This window comes from Amblyraja radiata, chromosome 14 (assembly GCF_010909765.2).
Source record: "Amblyraja radiata isolate CabotCenter1 chromosome 14, sAmbRad1.1.pri, whole genome shotgun sequence".
Taxonomy (NCBI): Eukaryota; Metazoa; Chordata; class Chondrichthyes; order Rajiformes; family Rajidae; genus Amblyraja; species Amblyraja radiata.
In genome coordinates, this window is record NC_045969.1 from 34,945,020 (window position 1) to 34,967,305 (window position 22,286).

General features: G+C 39.7%; 1 protein-coding gene across 1 annotated transcript; it reads left to right on the plus strand.

Annotated features, from left to right (window-relative positions):
• The first annotated feature begins 360 nt into the window (after nucleotides 1-360).
• Nucleotides 361-18,731, plus strand: gabrr3 (gamma-aminobutyric acid type A receptor subunit rho3). Its single transcript, XM_033033122.1, has 9 exons — nucleotides 361-731; nucleotides 4,251-4,357; nucleotides 7,061-7,128; nucleotides 7,405-7,628; nucleotides 8,449-8,531; nucleotides 9,054-9,194; nucleotides 11,603-11,755; nucleotides 13,896-14,092; nucleotides 18,378-18,731. Exons 1-9 carry the CDS (start codon nucleotides 610-612, stop codon nucleotides 18,678-18,680), a joined length of 1,398 nt encoding a protein of 465 aa, XP_032889013.1. The 5' UTR covers nucleotides 361-609; the 3' UTR covers nucleotides 18,681-18,731.
• Nucleotides 18,732-22,286: the final 3,555 nt, after the last annotated feature.

Below are 22,286 nucleotides of genomic sequence, written 5' to 3' on the forward strand. Positions count from 1 at the left end.
GCACGGTTTTGTTTTAAATGGGGAGAGGGGAAATTCATAGCTACATTTATTTGTTGGTTCTAATCAAATTCACAATATTTCCGTATCGTAATGTTTCCAGGGGAGTAGGAGCGAATGAGCGAGCTTTGCTGGTGATTCCTTTCCAGTTTCATTAGATTTCATTGTTATTGGACTCCTTTTGGCACGGTATCTGCATGATGATGAAGAGGATTAAAGCGAATTAAGGTCATTCCATTCCCCTCATTTTCTGAAATGCATTTTGTGTGCAATCATCTTGGGTCCTGACGTTGGAGTCCCGCGGATTTAAATATGACATTATCTTCATGCCTGAATCCTAAAAAAATAAGGACGATTCCTGCCAGGCAGCAGAGTGAGTTAATTCTGAAATCTGTTCAATTTATTTTTGCATTTTAAGAAGAATTTTCCTCCCCCGACCAGACTAAAAGTGGACTCCAGAATTGAGGATCATAAAGAGAGAAGGTGAAATGTGTCTCATCTTCGGACGGGCAGGTACTTTTCTGATGGATTTCGTAGGTGATCTGGTCACATTGACATGACGACTTGAGTTACCTTGGTTGTGTGCGTTGGAGATAGTGTGCATTAAACGCCATGCTGCTGTTTTGGGAGCTGATATTCCTTACCCTGCTGCCAGTTGCGATGGAAACTGGAAGTGCCAATCATGCCAAGAGACGGCACCAGCCCCCTGCAGCTCAAGAGGTCAAGCAGGAAAGGTAAGCCCCCCCACCCCACCCCACCCGCTCTCTCTCTCACCCCTTCCTTCCTTCCTCTGTGCCCTACCTGGAACCTCACCTATTTCTCCCATCCTCTCCCTCTGCTACTTTCCTCCCCCTAGCTTCTTAATCCACTACTTGTGCAGCACAGTGGCGCAGCAGTAGAGCTGCTGCCTTCCAGTGCCAGAGACCTAGGTTCGATCCTGACCTCAGGTGCTGTACGTTCTCCCTCTGACCACTGGGTTTTCTCCAGGTGCTCGGCTTTCCTCCCACATTCTGAGGACGTGCAAGTTTGTAGGTTAATTGTCTTCTGTAAATTGTTTCTAGTATGTAGGATAGAACTAGTATATGGGCGATCATTGGTCGGCGAGGACTGGGTGGGCCGAAGGGCCTGTTTCCAAGCCCTATCTCTAAACTAAACAAAACTAAACTAAAATCCACAACTCTTTGAACCTCTCACACCTTCTGTTCTTATCGCTAGCCTTTATTCCATCAATCTGTCTATCAACTCCTCCCCCCCTCCCCACACCAATGTCGACACGCTTTGTCCTTCCTCCCTCCTTTGCCAGGTTCATCCTCTCCCTCCCCCTACAATCACCTGTCCACGTTCTCCAGAGATGCTGCCTGTCCTGCTGAGTTGCTCCAGCACTTTGTGTCCTTTTAAAACGTTTAAAGATTTGCATTTCCCAACCTGAAACGTCACCTGTCCGTGCCCTCCCCAAGATGCTGCTTGACCTGCTGAGTACCTCCAGCACTCTGTGTTATTCCCAGCCCAGTGTGATCTGACCCAATATGTTTGTCATTAAATATAATCCCTCCAACTGAACATAAGTCCGAAACAAAGGAAAAATGTCGACCCTTCTAAAGACTTTAGTCTGAAGAAGGCTCCCGATGTGAAACGTTGTCTGTCCTTTCCCTACCCAGATGCTGCCTGACCTGCTGAGTTCCACCGGCACTTTGTGTTTTGCTCAGGATTCCAGCATCTGCAGTCCCCACCTCAGCTTTTTCATAACATTAAAGATAATGACGTTCATCATTGGATTCATCAGTTCAGTTTAGCCATTTTATTTCAGGCGGGGATAGATTTTAGCTTTTTTTTCCACAGCAATCTGAAACTCTATAAGGACTGTTCTACGATAAACTGCTCATCTGGAAACTCCTGTAGCGATTTCATGAAGATGAACTGACTTAGAATACTGGCTGAGGATAGGTTTTAGGTGGGAAATCATTATTACCAACACATAAGATGAGATAGCTTACAACATCACGTATGAACATTGAATTCTCCAATTCTTGGTAACTAACGGCACAGTGGTGGCATAGTGGCGCAGAGGTAAAGTTACTGCTTCACAGCGCCAAAGACACAGGTTCGATCCTGACCTTGGGTGCAGTCTGTGTGGAGTTTGCACGTTCTCCCTGTGAACACGTGTGTTTCTTCCGGGTGCTCTGCTTTCCTCCCACATCCCAAAGACATGCCGGTTTGCAGGTTAATTGGCCTCTGTAAATTGCCCCTAGTGTGTATGGAGCGGATGGAAAATTGGGATAACATAGAACTAGTGTAAATGTGTGACCGATGGTTGACGTGGACATGGCGGGCTGAAGGACCTGTTTCCACGCTGTATCTCTAAACTAAATCTCACCTGCAACCCTCCCTTCCTCCCTGTCCTCCCCCCTCCCTGTCCTCCAACTCCCCCCCCCGTCCCCCACCCTTCCCCCCCCCCCCTTCCCTTTGCCCTATCTGGATGCTGAACCATTTCCCACTCCCATTTCCCTTACCACCAATATTTCTTCCTTTGGGTTCACAATTCATAATTCTTCTATCCTTATCTCCCACCTTTTGTCTTTTCATCTCTGGCCTTGGGCCAACCATCTGACTACCAAAAAGCCCCCTCACCTGTATCCACCTATCACTCACCAGGCCTTGTTCTGCCTCTTGTTCTCTTCCAGCTTTCTGCCCCGCTGACATGAAACGTCACCTATCCATGTTCTCCAGAGATGCTGCCCAACCCGTTGAGTTACTTCACCACCATGTAACTTTCTTTTGTAAACTAGAATCTGCAGTTTCTTGTTTCTCCATAAAATGAGATTTTTCTTCTTTACTATAACTGTTTTCATCATCATGGACAAATATTTCAAACAATAGGTTTGGGGCATTGCTATCTAATCTAATCTAATCTAAGCATGCCTATTATTAACTTTGAATCTTGTCCGTCCAGTTTTCATCCTGCTCACACCGGAAGAGTACCCAGTCGATGTATCCTTTGGACTGAAAATAGACACAAAATGCTGGAGTAACTCAGCGGGACAGGCAGCATCTCCGGAGAATGGGTGATGTTTTGGGTCGAGACCCTTTTTTAGTTCTTTGGACTGTAGTGCCTTATATCCTTCACGTCATTATCCTTACTTCAGTTTGCCTCCACGTAAATATATCTCACTATTCTTTCATGATACAACTCTAAGCTAAATCAAACTACTAGATGGAAGAAATACATACACCCTTGACAGCTTGCCAGAGCTTGGCTTTCTTGACACATTTGACAGAGCTTGACTTTCTTTCCAAGAAAATTAGGTGAGGTAAAATGTGTTCTCGATTTACAGTCACCAAAGAGCAGTTTCATTCCAAATGCTCCTTGGTTATCCTTAATTTCAGACAAGTATCTATTAAAGACAAAAGAAACTGCAGATGCTGGAATCTTGAGCAAAACACAAAATGCTGGAGGAAATCAATGGGTCAGGCAGCATCTGTGGACGGAATGGACAGGTAACCTTTCAGGGTTGGGACCTTTCTGGATCTGAAGAAGGATCTTGACCTGAAACATCATCTGTCTCCATTTGCTCCACAGATAATGCCCGACCCGCTGAGTTACTCCAGCAATGTTTGTTCGAGTATTCATTATATCAGGCTTCAAGGAATGAAACCATGGGCAGCTATCTGTACACCCTGGTACATTCTTCTCTTATACCTCTCGATTCCTCAAGCTCTCTAGTTTAGTCAGTGGCATTTCTTCATTGGTATTATCTAAATCTTCTGGGTAACAGGGCTAGTGTTGGTCCAGGAGGTTTCAGCAGATTAAAGGTTTCATTTTAATTCCTTCCACTCTCTCTTGCCAGTATCAGTTGCTGACATCATTCACACACCCTGACAATTTTGATCTTCTCTTTGCACAGTCTATTGGAAAATGTAACATCTTGTCATGATTTTAAAATCCAGATTAATTTAATTCACAAAATGCTGGACTAACTGTGTGGGTCAGGCAGCATCACTGGAGAATATGGAGAGGTGACGTTTCTGATTTCGGTTCTGAAGAAAGGTCAGCCCGAAACGTTGCTTATCTATTTTCTCCAGAGATTCATAAGTTCATATGTTCACAAGTCATAGGAGCAGAATTAGACCATTCAGCCCATCAGATGTTGCCTGACCTACTGAGTTACTCCAGCATTTTGTGTCCAGCGTTTGAAAGTAAGTTGGTTTGATGCGCTAAAATTAACGTTGTAAAATCTTGTTTTACTTGCCTTTAGTCGATCAGAGAGCAAAAGATCAGATTCAACCAAAGTTCATTTAACAAAATCTGAACAACTCCTTCGAGTAGATGACCATGATTTTGCAATGAGACCTGGATTTGGAGGTAGGTTTTCTAATAATCTTCCTATTCTGTTCTACAGTTTATGACAGTGTGATTGTGGTTCTTTCCATTTTTTAGTTTACTTGGGTTTTGAAAAACAGAACTGCCAATCTGTCTTTTATATGGCTCATGGAATATCAGGAATGGACAATTTAAATGACAATTTTGCACAGTTCTGGATCCCATAATGGGAAGTGAAAATAACTGGATTTAAGAGCAATCGTTTACATTAAAAATGCAACTAACAGTACATATTGCCATCGGCAAGGTGGTTTAAACAAATAAAATCTTTTGGCACTCAAATATACTTGACTCAAATGGCAGACACAAAATGCTGGAGTAACTCAGTAGGTCAGGCAGCATCTCTGGAGAAAATGGATAGGTGACGTTTCAGGTTGGGATCCTTCTTCATACTGATTGTAGGAGGGGGAGGGGGAGGGGGGGTGGATACATGAATCTTTTCTTTATCTTTTCTTGCTTCTAGACCCCTCCCCACCCGTCAATTCGTTCCATACATCTATCACCCTTCATGTGATAAAGTTGCCTCTCAGGTTCCCATTAAATCTTTCTCCTCTCACTTTTAAACCTATGACCTCTGGCTCTTGATTCACCTACTCTGGGTAAATGACTCTGTGCTACCCTATCTATTCCCCCCATGATCTTACACACCTCTATAAGCTCACCCATCCTCCTCCTGCACTTCAAGGAATAATGTTCTATCTTGCCCAACCCTGTAGTTCAGGCCCTCAATTCCTGGTAATATCCTCGTAAATCTTCTCAGCACTCTTTCCAACATAACAACATCTTTCCGATAGCTGGGTGACCAAAACTGAACACAATACTCCAAATTTGGCCTCACCAATGTCTTATACAAATGTAACATAATTTACCTCCATGGAACTTTAAAGAAAACCTGTCATTTGGTAATTACCACATTATTTTATGTGAGGGCATTTGTACAAATAGGCTGTCTTGATTCCTACTTTGCAACTGTGTCTACACTTCAAAACTGTGTTGTTAAATGCACCAAATAAACATTTTATTTCAGTTTTGAAACAGAATAGTTTTCCAAAGAATTTATGTCATGAGACGTTCAATGTTATAATAATATTTAATCCAATTCATAATCTCTGACAATAAATGCCCATGCATTTTAGTTGTGATATAAATAGCAAAATAGTACTATTAATCCAAGCAAATAAACATAAATGAGAAACACAAAATAGATATGTTATAAATTGTTTGGTTTTATTCGTTTTTACTCTTTTGTGAATTTTTTTTAGATTCCAACTCTGACAAATATTTTTTTAAATTTACAATCCAATGGTATGAACATTAAATTCTCCAAATTTAGATAAGCTCTAACAACCTCGCCCGCCCCCCCCCTTCAACCTTGTACCCCAATTGGACTAACACCTATTTCCCCCTTCAGCCTCCCCTCCCCACCCCCTACATTCCTTCCTCTGGCTTCACAATTTGCAACTCTTCAATCAGGCTATAACACATAGAGTCATGGAGTGATACCGTGTGGAAACAGGCCCATTGGCCCAAATTGCCCACAGCAGCCAACATGTCCCAGCTACACTAGTCCTACCTGCCTGCACTTGGTCCACATCCCTCCAAACCTGTCCTATCCATATACCTGTCTAACTGTTTCTTAAATGTTGGGATAGTCCCAGCCTCAACTACCTCCTCTGGCAGCTTGTTCCATACACCCACCACCCTTTGTATGAATAGGTTACCCCTCAGATTCCTATTAAATATTTTCCCCTTCTTCTACTTTAATCTCTAACCTTTGTTCCAACCATCTGCCTATCAATCCCCCCTCTCGCTTGTGTCTACCTACTACTTGCCTCAATTTGTTCTGCCCCTCCGCTCTCCCAGCCTTCTCCCCCTTCCACCAACAATCAGTCTGAAGAAGGGTCCCGACCTGATGCGTCACCTATCCATATTCTCCAGAGATGGTGCCTGACCTGCTGAGTTACTCCAGCACTTTGCCTCCTTTTGTTTAAACCAGCCTCTGCAGTTCTTTGTTTCTAAATATTCTTTTATTTTTTACACATGAAGAAAATATTCTATTAAACAGATGAGGTGTGAGATTAGTTGTTCTTGATTAGTTGCTCTTAGTCTCTTTGGAACATGCTTTGTGCCAGGCCTAATATCTCATTCCTCATCCCTTTTTCTGGTACATTTATGCCAGAATTAGTATCAGTTCCCAGTTTTGCCCAGAATCGAAAAGTTAATCAAATACTCTTCTAATTTCCATTCTCTATATTTATGTTATCTGACCTGTTGTATGTTTTGAATATTTCTAATATTTTTATCTCAGATTTCACGCAGCTGCATTAAAAACCCCCCAATTTATTTAGATTATTAAGAATGCATAAGGCACACACTGCAGGACAACAGATAAACACAAAGTGATGGCAGTACCTCTGCAGAAAAAGGATGGGTGACGTTTTGGGTCGGCACCCTTCTGCAGACTGAAGAAGGATTCCAACCCGAAACGTCACCCATCCTTTTTCTCCAGAGATGCTGCCTGACACGCTGTGTTACTCCAGCACTTTGTACCCATCTTCAGTATAAACCAGCATCTGCAGTTCCTTCCTACACTGCAGGACAACAGTTGTTTTTGAAACATTAAGAACGGAAAAATTAACTAAAGTTAAAATTGGACACATTTGTCCTTATTTGCTTTTTTTTAAGGTCCGGCAGTAACAGTTGGTATAGATGTCCAGATTGAAAGCATTGACAGCATTTCTGAAGTTGATATGGTAAGCGAAGATTCAGTTATTTCCAATAAAACAGCTCTACATAATTGCATTGCACAGCACAATGTACCTCACTGTTCTTTTGTAATTTAATTTTGATTTGGTCTAGTCAGTATGAGGAGTTCATGTATTTTTTAAGATATTGATAATGCTGTTTTCTTGCTTACTATTCCACCATCCCCAGTTAATGGCTTTACATCAGCATTAATAACCTTTATTTCTAACAACCACCTTTATTAATTCACAATTCACATGGCTATATTTGGTTCTTATCCTTAGGACTTTACGATGACTTTATACCTAAGACATTACTGGAAAGATGGCAGACTTGCTTTTCCAAGTTCCAACAACAGAAGTATGACATTTGATGGAAGATTAGTCAAGAAAATTTGGGTTCCAGATGTATTTTTTGTTCACTCTAAAAGATCCTTCATACATGACACCACTATGGAGAATATCATGCTAAGGGTGTATCCAGATGGCCACATCCTCTACAGCCTAAGGTAACATATTGTTAATTTAAAATACATTTGTATTTTTGAGGACAAATTTTTCATATTGATATTTAATACGTTTTCCTTCCATAAATACCTGATGATTGGTTTATTCGGTCATGTCAAGAGAACAGAAATTCGATGTTCTATTGCATCAATGGTAGTCTCACAAGTTCATAAGTTATAGGAGCAGAATTGGGTCGTTCAGCCCATCAAGTCTACTCCGCCATTCAATCAAGACTGTTCTATCTTTCCCTCTCAACCCCATTCTCCTGCCATCTCCACGTAACCTTTGACACCATTACTAATCAATAACCTGTCAATCTCTGCTTTAAAAACACGCAACAGATTCACCATCCTCTGCCCAAAGAAATTCCTCCTCATCTCATCTCTAAAGATACATCCTTTTATTCTGACGTTGTGCCCTCTGGTCATAGACCCTCCCACTAGTGGAAACATCCTCTCCACATCCACTGTCTCCAGGCCTTTCTTTATTCAGTAAGTTGCAATGGCATCTCCCATGCATCCTTCTAAACTCCAGCGAGTGGAGGCCCAGAGCTGTCAAATGCTCGTCATACATTAACCCAATCATCCCTGGGATCATTCTCATAAACCTCCTCAGAACCCTTTCCAATGCCAGCACATCCTTCCCCAGATATGGGGCCTAACGGTAGAAGGCAAAACTGGATAGATATTTTACAATGGATAGATATTTTAGGATTGATGAATCTTGAACTTTACAATCAAATAGCCGCAAGTCTATTTCACAAATTGTTTCAGTGTTTATGAAATTAAAGCATTATTTATTATTAATTGATATTTTCTGTAGGACAACTGTCACTGCTATTTGTTCAATGGATTTTAGCAACTTTCCTCTTGATACTCAGAACTGCTCATTGGAACTTGAAAGTTGTAAGTATCTGTTATTTTGGCTGATTCTGACAAGCTTTTTTTCTTTTCTTCAACATATTGAAATAGAGGTTTGGGGTTCTAGTTTTATGTAGCCACCAATTTGAGACAGTCAGGACAGGCATTTCCATGCATGACCCAAATTCTGCCACTCCCTAGACCAGGATACTGTTCTACAAAGACCATGCACCAAATGACAATGAAATTTATAATGAATCTCACAAAACCTAGTCCGTTTTTGTCAGGTTCACTGATTGTTGGAGTTTCAAAGGCTGTATCTAGTCATAAATGACAAAATGTAATATCTATCCTGAACTCTTTTTATTAAGATCTAATGAATGCCACTTATATTAGATTAGGACTTTGCTAATTATGTACAAATGGTAATCTGTCAAGTATTTTGGTTCCATATATTGTTACCTTAGCTATTATTTCAGTGCGTTGAAGGAAGGAGCAGAAGTATTGCCATTATAATCCCCAGTATAATTGTGGTTTGATCATAGCTGTACATTTTCTTCCCTGAAGATGCCTATAATGAAAAAGATCTTCTGCTTCACTGGAAGAATGAAAATGAACCACTTAAAACAGATGAGCAGATATTACTTGCTCAGTTTTTCATACAAGAATTCCGTGCTTCAAGTGGACTTGCTTTTTACAGCAGTACTGGTGAGCTTCTGTCTTTATTACAAATTTACTATTCCTTCAGAATCTGCATCACCACCATTATTACAGGGTGGTGTAGTGGCAGGGTGGTACAATGCTAACAGCAGAATTGTTGCCTCACAGTGCCAGCGGCTCGGATTATGTTACAATATGATACTGTATATTATCTCCATATACTTCATCTGACTTTTTTTTCTTATTGTTCCACCTATTACAATCTAGTTTCTCTTATTCCTCCCTCTCACTTCTGTATACACTTCTCTCTACACTCTCAGAACAAATGTAGGGGTTTGATCTGGTGGTGACCATACCTTTGCCTGAGTTTTTCCAGTTGTTTATCTTTTGTTCCAGATTCCAGCATCAGCAGTCTCTTGTGTTTCCATTTTCTTTGGAATATATAATGACACGTTTGATTCCAAGGGGGAAAATGTTGAGATATTTCCAATAGTGGAAATTAAAAAAACATTTGGACAGGTACGTGAATAGGATAGGTTTAGAGGAATATGGACCAAATGCAGGCAGCTGAGACTGGTGTAGATGAGGCATGTTGGTCGGCATGGGCAAGTGGGGCCGATGGGCCTGTTTCCATGCTGTATGACTCTGTGACAAGTGGGCAAATCGAAGGAGGGGAGATAGTCACAAAATAAAATTAAAAAAGTATTAGGACTGGGTGGCGAATTACTGGAATTCACTGTTTAAGGATGAGGTATATATATTTATGAGTGATCAGGAATTAACATAGGAGATTGAGGCTCAGGGCACATCATCCATGACTCCATTGAATGGAAGAGCAGGCTTGAGTATCCATGAGGCCTATTTTGCACTTACTTTCTAGTGTTTTTGACATAGAGCATGCTGTAAAATATGCTGGGATACTAGGTTTTTCTAGGTTATATCTTCATTTATGTTATAAATAAATGTTGATAGAATTGATTGAAAGATACAGTATGGAAACAGGCCCTTCAGCCCATGAGTCCACGCCAAACATTGGTCACTCATTCACGTCTTCTGTTATCCCATTTTCTCAACCACTCCCTGCACACTAGGGGACATTTACAGAGGCCAATTAACCTACAAACCTGCACATCTTTGGGATGTGGGGAGAAACCGGAGCACCAGGAGGAAATCCTCATAGTCACAGAGAGAACGTGCAAACTTAACACAGACAGCAACCAAAGTCAGGATTGACCCTGGATCTCTAGCGCTGTGAGGCAGCAGCTCTACCAGCTACACCACTGTGCCGCTCTTTCCTGATATAATAAAGCCTTTTCACTATGATACTTGTGAATATAGGCTTTTGGAATCTTATTTGTCATTTCACTCAAGGCAATGACATATTCAGCTATCATTCCCTTAATAATGCTCTGCGGCTAAAACAATCATTAACCTATTTACAAAACTGTGTACGAATGTCACAACTCTTTGTAATAATTTTTTTCCTCCACTTATTAAATCTCTTTAAACCCTGATTATGGTATTCTTTCTAAAAGCCATGTATGTTATTACTGCTAGACTGGCTTTATTTTTCACCTTATATGAATCCTCAAATAATTGCGATAATTTATGTCTTTTGCATCACTTGTATTCTTTTGATAAATGTTAACAGGATCACATGAAATGTTCTTCAGATTATTCCTACAATCGATTTCAGATATTTAACATATTCTGAAATACTTGTCATCTCAATTACAATTACAATTACAATTCAATTTATTGTCATTTATTGTCAAATCTCGTTTTACATTTACTTTAAAAATTCAAAATAGGAATGCTAAAAGTTAAAACTATTATGAAAAAAAAGTTCTAACAGCAATCAAAATAGGATCACAAATATTCTGGAAACATAATAAAAGATATGGCAGATATGTAAGTGATTACAATGGAGAAGTAATTAAGTTCAGTATTATTGGGTGATTCTGCAGTTATAAACAAAGAAAATCAACATAGAATTATCAGAGAGGGACCCAACGAACTGCAGATGCTGGAATTTTGAGCAAAACACAAAGTGGTGGAATAACCTGAGTCCAGCAGCATCTGTAGATGGAATGGATAGATGACGTTTCAGGTCGGGACCTTACTTCAGACGACCCTTCTACTGAAAATGGGTCCCGACACAAAACGTCGCCTATCCATTCTCTCCACAGAAGCTGCCTGACCCGCTGAGTTCCTCCAGCAATTTGTCTTTTGCTGAAATAAAATTATTCAGATCTACAACTTCTTTCTGAAAACTGTAACAACACATATAATCTTTTATAGAATAGTTCCAGAAAATTATGTGGTATTACATTTTCTTATTAGCAATCAAACCTTTAAGCCTGGTTTCTTAAATCATTTATGGCTCAATATTAACAAGGATTGTGTTCGAGAAGCAAATTCTACCATAATTTCTTTGTAATTCTTTGTCTTCTCAGGTTGGTACAACAGATTGTTTATTAATTTCATTCTAAGGAGGCACATTTTCTTTTTTCTTTTACAAACCTACTTTCCAACCATGCTAATGGTCATGCTGTCTTGGGTTTCCTTCTGGATTGACAGAAGAGCAGTCCCAGCGCGTGTTTCATTGGGTAATTTATCTTGTTTCCATTATTTTTCTTATGTTTATCAAGGTAAAGGATACCAATGTGGCCAGTGTCAGCAAGGTCAGAAACATCTCCTCTGCTAACAGATAGCAGCCATGAAAACAAAATTAACTGAAGGATATTGGGAAGAACAATTTAGCAGTTCCTATTTTACTTCCTATTCCTGTTTATTACAAAAGTGAAAATATAAAAATCAGTTGGAGGTAAGGCTTAGTTAGAGATCCTGAAATATGCATAGGGTTGGTAATAGAGCAAAGGTATGGGAATTAAATGAGAGTAGCAAATTGAATGCTTGACCCAATGATTGTTATGAGGGAAATGGCCGTCAGTTCTTGGGCAAAGGCAACTGTACAGGGGAAGAAGGAAGTTAGAAAGCTCTTTTACTGGGACAGGTTATATTGGAGTAGAGTTGGGATCAGCGTTATTTATTTTACAGCTGAGACTTTAAAACTAAATAATGGAAAGGATATATAGGTGTTATTGAGATGGGAAGTTAATGTGAAAGGGCCAAAGCCATAGTTCAAGATTGCAAATGGCATGATAATTTGAGGAAGGGTTAACAAGTATCAGAGTATATCTCCAATCAAAGTCAGAGCAGGGAAAATGAAAAAAAAAGAACATTCTTTAAAAAAAGATATAAAGATCAGAAAAAGGAGGATCACTTTGGATGGAACTGAGAAACTGCAAGAGGCAAACAATATTGGCAGGATTTGCAGTCAGTAAATCAGGTAATTAAAGGCACATGCAACAGTAGTAGACTATAAGCAACATGTACAGGAAGGAACTGCAGATGCTGGTTTATACTGAAGATAGGCACAAAGTGCTGGAGTAACTCTGCAGGTCAGGCAGCATCTCTGCAGAAAACGAATGGGTTATGTTCCAGATCGGAACCATTCTTCAGACTGAAAGTAGGGGGGGGGGGGGGGGGGCGGGGGGTGGGAAAAGGGTCCCTTCTCTTCCCCATCCTCTATTTTCAGTCTGAAGAAGGGTTCTGTCCCAAAACATCACCCATTCTTTTTCTCCAGAGAAGCTGCCCGACCCGCTGAGCTACTCCAGCACTTTGTGGCTGTATATGACATGTAGATTGGACAAACTATATGAGCTGTAATAGTGTGTGGTATGAACTCCTTTAATTTAAAAGGAGAGATTACCCTATGGTGGTATATAGAGAAGCCAACATGGAAACTTGCTAGTTTGGATCTAAAATTGTGTAATCATGTCAGGGTTTTATTTGATGATCTGGTAGTTAATTGTTCTTTCTGGAGCACGATTATAGTTGTATTTAAACATTTGAAAGTGATTTAATTCTTATTCATATCATAAGATATGACAGTAAACAAGCAATAACTTGCAAATAATGAATACAAAGCCTAATGTCCTCCCATTTAAGGCAAAAAGATCATGAACACTTGTCCAGCCATGAATCAAAGCTAACGAAGCTTGTAGGTCAAAGTAAAATGTTGTTAAAGAAAGGATTAAGCCTGTGAACTGGGAACATTTCAGAAATCAACAAGGATGCACAAAGGCATTGATAAGGAAAGAGAAGCTAATCTAATAAGAAATACATAAATAAACTGCAAGAGCGTCCATTGATATGTTTAAAAAAGCTAAAGTTGATATGGGTTCCTCGCAAACTCAAACAAGACAAATTGTATTGTGGAACAAGGAAATGACAGAGAAATATTTAGTATCTTACTTCATGGAAAATGACACCCTGAAAATGACGTCCTGAAAATAGTGGCAAACCTGGAGAGTGAGTGAGGAGCATTTGAAAACAAAACAGCATTGGGGAAGTTAATGGGCCTAAAGGGCAATAGTTTGTCTGGATCTGAAGAAAGTGGCTATGGAGATAACAGATGCAATTGCTATCATCTTTCAAGGTTTCCCTGAATTCCAGATTGGTTCATACAGATTAAAAAGTGGCACTTGTAATTGCATTATTTAGAGAGAGAGGGAAAGATGGGAGGGATAGACTATTTAGCTAGACCGCAATAGGGGAAATAAATAATGGGATTATTATTTTTAAAAAGAGGTATCAGGGCACTTAGAGTTTATATCTAAGTTCTTTTAATTACTGTCAGCTTGGTGCAATCAATAATCTTTGTATTTTCTTTTTCATTGTAAGGAATTACAATTATTCTAACAATGACGACAATTATAACTGGATTGAACGCATCTATGCCTCGAGTATCCTATGTTAAAGCTGTGGATATCTACCTCTGGGTCAGCTTTCTCTTTGTTTTCTTTTCTATAATTGAATATGCGGCTGTAAATTATATAACCACTGTTGAAGAAAGGATGAAAATGAAAGCGAGAGAGAAGGTAAGATGATTAACTTGAACTTAAATATCGTGTATGCAAAAAAAAAAGTAGCTTCTTTAAGAGTTTATTTCACCAATTAGTAATAGATCCTTTTTCATTTCCTAATTAAAAGATTAAATCAGAACCGGAGGGGCAACATTTTCCATACAGTGAGTGGAACATATATGGAATAAGCTGTTAGATGAAGTAGTTGAGACAGGTATAATAACAACATTCAGGGAATATTTGGACAGGTAAAAGGATAGGAAAGGTTTAGACGAGTTTGGGCTAAACAGGGGCAATGGGACTAGGATAGATGGGCATCTTGGTCGTCACGGACGAGTTAGACTGAAGGGCCTGTTTTTGCGCTGTCTGAGTCGATGACTATGAATTTTAAAATACATTTTGGTTATTAATCAGAAAAATATGCAATAGTCTGGAAGATCTACCTGTCTGGCATCAGCAAGGTCCAAGTGAGCCTGATTATTACAGTTTTACTATAACACACAGGAAATTCAACACTCTCGTACAATAGGGCTGTTGTATGCATTATCTATATAAGAGTACTGCATAATGCATTCACTTAAGAATGACGAAGGCAATTGACTGGGAAATACCACCATCTACAGGCACCTCTCCAAATTACTTGGAAATGCATTATTGTTGCTTTATAATCGGTGGGTGTAAATCTTATTCAAGTTATGTTCACCATCAAAACTGGAATTGAAACTGGGCGGCTTATCACCAACTTTCTGAAGGTGATTAGGAATGGGTGTTAAATGCCGTGTTGGCATCAATGCCCTTAATCAGTGAATAAAAAAATACTAGGTATTCCATATACTAGAATAAAAAAAGAATGACCATGAACCAGACACATAGATGTTTAGGTTTCTTTTAGTTTAGAGATACAGCAAGGAAACAGGCCTCAGGGCCACCGAGTCCGTGCTGACCAGCGATCACCCCGTACACTAGCACTATCCTAAACCAGGGACAATTTACAATCTTTACTGAAGCCATTAATCTAAAAACCTGTACATCTTTGGAGTCTGGGAGGAAACCGGAGCACCCGGGGAAAACCCATGCGGCTACGGTGAGACGGTACAAACTCCGTACAGACAGCACCTGTCGTCAGGATCGAACCCAGGTATCTGAAGCTGTAAGGCAGCAACTCTACCACTATGCCACCGTGCCACTCAAGGACAGAGATAGAGATGGTGAACATAAAGTGATAGGAATACAACAAGTAAAGCGCTGATACACAAAAGGGATTAGATACATAAATACATAGAGAGATGCATTGCGGAAACAGGCCCTTCGGCCCAATTTGCTCACATCAGCCAACATGTCCCAGCTACGCTTGTCCCACCTGCCTGCATTTGGTCCATATCCTCCAAACCTGTCCTATCCATGTCTCTGTTTGTTCCTTTAACATTGGGATAGTCCCAGCCTCAACTACCTCCTCTGGCAGCTTGTTCTATGCACCCACCAGCCTTTGTGTGAAAAAGCTACCCCTCAGATTCCTATTAAATCTTTTCCTCTTTACCTTAAACCTATGTCCTCTGGTCCTCGATTCACCTGCTCTGGGCAAGAGACACATCCACTGAATGAGATGAGAAAATAAAATGCAGTAAAAAATAGTGAAAGGGAAAGAAAGAATTGAAGATACCATCATAGAAACATGGATAGTGAAGTACAGACACACTGGGCAGAAAATGGAAGAATCCCAGATCCCAGGAATGATTGGGTTAATGTACAGTCTGAGGAGCGTTTGATGGCTGAGCTTGTACCTGCTGGAGTTTAGAAGGATGATCTCATTAAAACCTACCGAATAATGAAAGGCCTAGATTGAATGGATGTGGAGAGTAATAGGAGAGTCTCGGAACAGAGAGCACAGAATCAGAATGAAAGGAAGTACCTTTAGAAATGGAGATGAGGAGGAATTTCTTTAGCCAGTGGACGGCGAACCTGTGGAATTCATTGCCACAGACAGCTGTGGAGGCTGTCATTGGGTATTTTTAAAGCATCAATTAATAGGTTCTTGATTAATCAGGGTGTCAAAGGTTACGGGGAGAGGGCAGGAGAACGGGGTTGAGAGGTAAAATTAGATCAGCTATGATCGAATGGAAGAGCAGACTTAATGGGCCGAATAGCCTGATTCAGCACCTATGTCTTATGGAATCACTGGGGCAAACAAAGAAACAACTGCAGAAAGAGGAAAAAACAACAAAAAAGGAGATAAAGGGTGAAAAGAAGATCTGCAGTCACATGTTGAAGCAAAGAATATGAACCAGTCAAATACTCAGAGTTGAGAGGAAACATTAGTCTGGTGTTTATGCTGGTTCCATGACTATGCTTCTCAATTAATAGTAGAAAACCATGAGGAGCACCACCAAGGAAATGCACTCCAATATAATTTCTGCTCTGTTCAAGAAACGAACATTGATTTTCAGTCCATCCATGTGCCAAGCTGCAGATGCATGGGACAAATTAGTCTGAATAGCAAAAGCAGTTATTGTAGAGAAGCTTCCAGGGACAGTATAATGATAGTAACAAAGGAGATTGTGTTTGATACTACTGGCAAATGGCAAACGGCTGTATAAAACATTTAAAAGAATGCTTCAAGATAAACAATTGCCTTAATGGCTATAAAGTTTTCTATGGCATCTGTGAACCTTTCATAGTGTGATGGGAGGCAAACTCTTTAAATAATGATGGGGCAATGTGGTACTTCATTGATGGCTGGAGCATCACAGATGCTTCTGCATTAGTTGGTAACTCATGATGATAGAGGTTGTATAGAACATGGTTTCATATTATGCCACAAGATCACCATTTAAATGGATTAAACCAGCACCACACAAGATGCCTGTCTGCAACACTGCAAGTACAAATACAGTGATACATTGAAGGATTTAATTCAAAACTTGAGGAGAAATCAGGTAATGATTCATATAGGACAAGGGGGGATTACAGAAGCGACACAGAAACCCGTTGGTTTCGTTTAGTTTAGACATGCAGCATAGAAACAGGTCCTGCAGCCCACCGAGTCCGCACCGATCAACGATCACCCCTACACTCTTTCTACGTAATCTCGGTTTTGCATTCTACACACTAGAGACAATGTAGAGGCCAGTAAACCTACCAAATCGCATGTCTTTGGAATGTGGGAGAAAACCCATGCGGTCATGAGGAGAATGTACAAACTCCGTACAGACTGCACCCGGTCTGGATCGAACTTGGCTGTCTGGCACCGTAAGGCAGTAACTCTATCGCTGCACCATTGTTGCCACCATGAAAACCTGAACTTACGGCAGTAACCCTATGATGTCCCTCGGACTATCCTTGACCGGACTTTGCTGGCTTTACCTTGCACTAAACGTTATTCCCTTATCATGTATCTATTCCAGCGTTTCTCAACATTAAAGCTAGCACAAATAATTTCACCTTATGTAACCTTTTTTTCTCTGCAGCCTAAAAATCACCATACAAATTAAGGCGCGAAAAGATGCAGCACCTTGCCTAAGCCATTGCAAAATTAAACGGCAAATTTCCCATAGCTAGTTTCGGTGCAACTCGACAAATGATAGCCTTGAATTTGCTAGCATTTATTAGGATAAATCTATTATAAAGTTTATATGTAATTGCCTGCATTTACTAGTGTAATCCAGATCTTTTGAGTCCAATCGGTTGATTAATGTTAACGATCACTTGTCACCATTTAAACATCCTCTTGGTGATTTAATCAACAAAGTACAGAAACATAGATTGTCCAACAGCTAAGCAGGATCAGTTCTTAAGAGATTTCTAGTGACTGGTCAGAATTCTGTTGAATGGACATAACGTTAGTAGATTTTTTATTTCCTGTTATATGGAAAGGAGGAAAGAAGGTGATTTTAAATGAAACTGAAATTATTTGGTTTTATTAAAGTGAATTTATAGAGCTTAAGATACATATAATATCAGCAACTGACCTGTCCTTTCATTAGCTAGACCTCCCATCTACCTCAATGGAAACCTTTGATCTATCTTAGATAGGGGTTTATCGGACTTCTAAGTTATATCTTACACTGAATGTTGAATCCTTTGTCTGTGGACGGCTTGATTGTATTCATGTATACGTGTAGTCTTTTCTCTGACTTAATAGCATGCAAATAAAATCTCTTGCTGTACTTTGGTACACGTGACAATAATAAACTAAACTCAAATAAAGTGTGGTAAACAGATGTACAATTATGAAAAGGATTACTGGGTTCAATTGGGTTGTCTTGGTTTGAGTGAGAATCACAGATGAATTATTATTTTTCAGTTTTCAGATTCCTTTAGGTTGAATCAGACGCAAATAATGGCTTTCGATGGTTGCTATCATGACAGTCAACTGGATCTGTCACACTACGGTGAAGCTCACTTAAATGTATCAAATACTGAAGCTAGTGAACACCCAACCGGCCCAAATCCAGGCGGTCCACAGTTAAGAAAAAGGAAATCAGTTAAGGGTAACATTGTTGAAATGATTATAAAAAACAATCATGCTATTGACACTTACTCAAGAGTTTTATTTCCTTCAGCGTTTATTCTTTTTAATTTCATTTACTGGTGCTTATTTTCATAAACTTTAATCATTCCCAAACATTTATTTTTTCTGGAATGTATGCGGAGGTCTAGAAGTTGCTCCAACATTTCTTGATCATAGAATGTTACATGAACTAATGCTACTTTACATCATACAGGAAACTATGCTTCCCTTAATATTAATTTCTGGCCCTTTCTGAGAAGATATTGTTATTTTTAGAAGGCTGCCATATTACAAACTTTTTTTAGAAGCTTACATTCTTAAAAAGATCTAAAGCAATAATAGAACTTAAATTTAAAAGACACTTCAACAGGTACATGGATAGGAAAGGTTTGGAGGGTTATGGCAAATGGGACTAGCATAGATGGAGCATCTTGGTCGACATAGATGAGTTTGTCTGAAGGACCCGATTCTATGCCGTATGCCTCTATGAAAGTCAAGAGTGTTTAATTGTCATATGTGCCGACACCATGAAATTCTTACTTTCAGCAGCATAACAGGCCTGTAAGCACAAACAAGTCACGTGTGGACAAGTGGTGCCAGCGAGGAAGACAAGTGAAACAATCAATTTAACTTTGTTTTGTTTTTGAATCTAATACAGTTGACTTTCTCAAGATACTTATACTGGAAATAAAGAACATAGTTGCAGCTTGGACTATCTTCTGCATTGTATTGTGCATAATGTGAATGTTATACCAATTGTCATTGAAAGTCTCTTAAATTAAAGAAAAAGAGAAGTTATCAAGCACAATATACGTTATTGTATTTCTTACTAAAGGTTGGCAGTATATTCTTATAAAGTTTTTAGTTAAAAACTTGCATTTACAGAACATCCTGTCAGAAGAAGGTTTTAGACCCGAAACGATGCCTATTTCCTTCGCTCCATAGATGCTGCCTCACCCGCTGAGTTTCTCCAGCATTTTTGTCCACCTTTACAGAATATCCTCTGGGTCCACCAAAGCACTTTACACACGATGAATTCATTTTGAAATATGTACCCTATCGTTAAGCAAAAAATATGCAGAAAATTTGTATGTAGCAAAGACCAAAAATGTTAGATGAAAGGCTAATTAATCTATTTCTGTTGTAGTGGTTGAGGCCAATTTGAACATGAGTGAAATCTATAATTTATTTGAAAAGTGCCCAAAATAGTTTTCATCCCTACCAAAAAGTGAGGCAATTAAAAAAAAAAAATTATAACAGCACAATGGCGCAGCTGGTACAGCTGCTGCCTCACAGCTCCAGAGACCCGGGTTCGATCCTGAACTCAGGTTAAGTTTGCACGTTTTCTGTGACCATGTGGGTTTAATCTGGGTGCTCTGGTTTCCACCCACATCCCAAAAACGGCAGGTTTGTAGGTTGACTGGCCTTTGTATATTGTGCCTAATATGTAGGGTAAGTGGGATAACATAGAACTAATGTGAATGGGTGATCAATGGTCAGCATGGATTGGTGGGCTGAAGTACCTGTTTTCATACTGTATATCTAAACTAAACTTACACAGGAGAATTACCTGATCTTAATGATTTAAAGTGAGGAGGCTGATATCCCAATCAGAGAGAGATATAGCCTGGAAGTAAACAAATTAGCCCACCAAGTCTGTGGCATCAAAATTTCTATATTTAAGGAATATATTTTACAAGTAGACAGCACTAAATTTGTTGCACTAGGATGGAAAACTGCTATGCAGTTTTTAAAATATCACATCATGATTTTTTCATTTAAAAACCCATTGAAATTAAATGTGCATCAGAAAGTTACATCCCGTGCATATTTCTGTATTAACAAAGTAATAGAACCCTCATGGTTGTGCATAAGTAATAACAACAGTCAGTAGAACCACTGGTGTTCTCTGAAGGACTTCATTAGTTATTTCCTTTTTCTTGTCACCAAAGAAGCAAATAGGTAGAAACACGGAACTGCAAATGTTGTTTTTCAAAAAAATGATGCAAAGTCAGTGATGCATGGGGTGGCAGAGTGGTGTACAGGGCAGCACGGTGGCGTGGCAGTAGAGTTGCTGCCTTACAGCGCCAAAGGCCCGGGTTCGATACAGAGTTTTTTAGTGCGTGACCGCATGGGTTTTCTCCGGGTGATCTGATTTCCTCCCACACTCCACTGACATATAGGTTTGTAAGTTAATTGGATTCTGTAAATTGTAAATTGTCCCTAGTGTGCAGGATCGTGCTGGTGTGTGCAGGTGATTGCTGGTCGGCGTAGATTCGGTGGGCCAACGGGCCTGTTTCCACGCTGTAATTTTAAAGCCTAAAGTGCTGGAGTGACTTAGCAGGTCTGGAGAATGTGGATAGGTGACATTTTGGATTGGGACCCTTCTTTAGTCTCTACTTAACTCAAAGCAAAGAGCTTGGGAATTCATAGATTTGTTGTTGTGTCCGATTGGTGCAGGGGACAATCTTGTATGCATCTCCAAGACCATGAATTCCTTTATATCAACAGGAAGGACGCTGTACAATCCCAATCACCTGAACCCATTTGTCAGCAACAGACCCTTGTTACAACCCTTCCATTCCTTCAACAACTCATCTGAGCCAGCCATGGTGACATAGTGCATTCAGTGCAGCCATATAGCTGTTTTTTTCACTGATGTACATTGAGAGCATGGGGTTTATTCTAAACATATGCAAACAATTGACCCATACCAGCCTTTCCTTCAAAATATATTTTACTCATTTAAAAAAATCAAAAATATGTAATACAGACTATTCAAGTTAATATTTTCAAGAGTTATGTTTTGCCTGACATCCATCATCATTTATTTACAACTTAAAGCTAATAGTTTAGTAGAGTTCAACTAATTTGTGCGCAATGACAGGGCAGCTATAAACTTTGGTCTTTCCCAATTGAGTACTTGAAACACAAAGGTTCAGCATATCCCTTGGCATATAGTCAGGGACCTTTGAGCATGTCAGTTTGCAGCACTCATTCATCAACAACACCTTGAGTTTCAGATATACCAGAGGGTGTTTTTCACTTAATTGAAGGTTCCCAGCGGCAGTTGACATTTGTTTCACCTTCTGTCCCTGGGAACAGCTTCTATAAGAATATGAATCGTGGGTTAAGCAGCTATTCAGGATGAACCTTGAGAAGACTCTGCATCTCGTTGAAGGCCTTCCTGGCAAGAACACATTCTCTAATGAGATGAATGTACACTCTAATGAGATGTACACTTCTGTGTGTTTCTAGATCATAGATTACCTGCAGCACACACCTCAATGAACTGGACAGATACAGCCATTTAAGAAATAAGGAACTGCAGATGTTGGTTTACAAAAGTACTATGAACACATCTCCTGTCTCACCAGAGGCCCAAAAATATTGCCGGTCACAATCTGCCCATCAAGTTGTGCATATGAAAGAAGTCAATCTGAGTGTTCCCCAACCAAAATCATGGATGAACCTTAAGCACATCCTCTAGTGAAGAGAAAGTCTGAGGTATTCAATATGTAGAAACTAGGAATGCAACGGGTCAGGCAATGTCTCTGGAAGAAATGGATAAGTGAAGCTTTGTGTCGGGACCATTCTTCAGAACTAAAATAACACTGTAAACACTGTTGTAATTTCTACGTGGTGAAACCAAAATGTATAAAAATGGCCTCTATTAAAATCTGACAATGTGTACTTTAACCA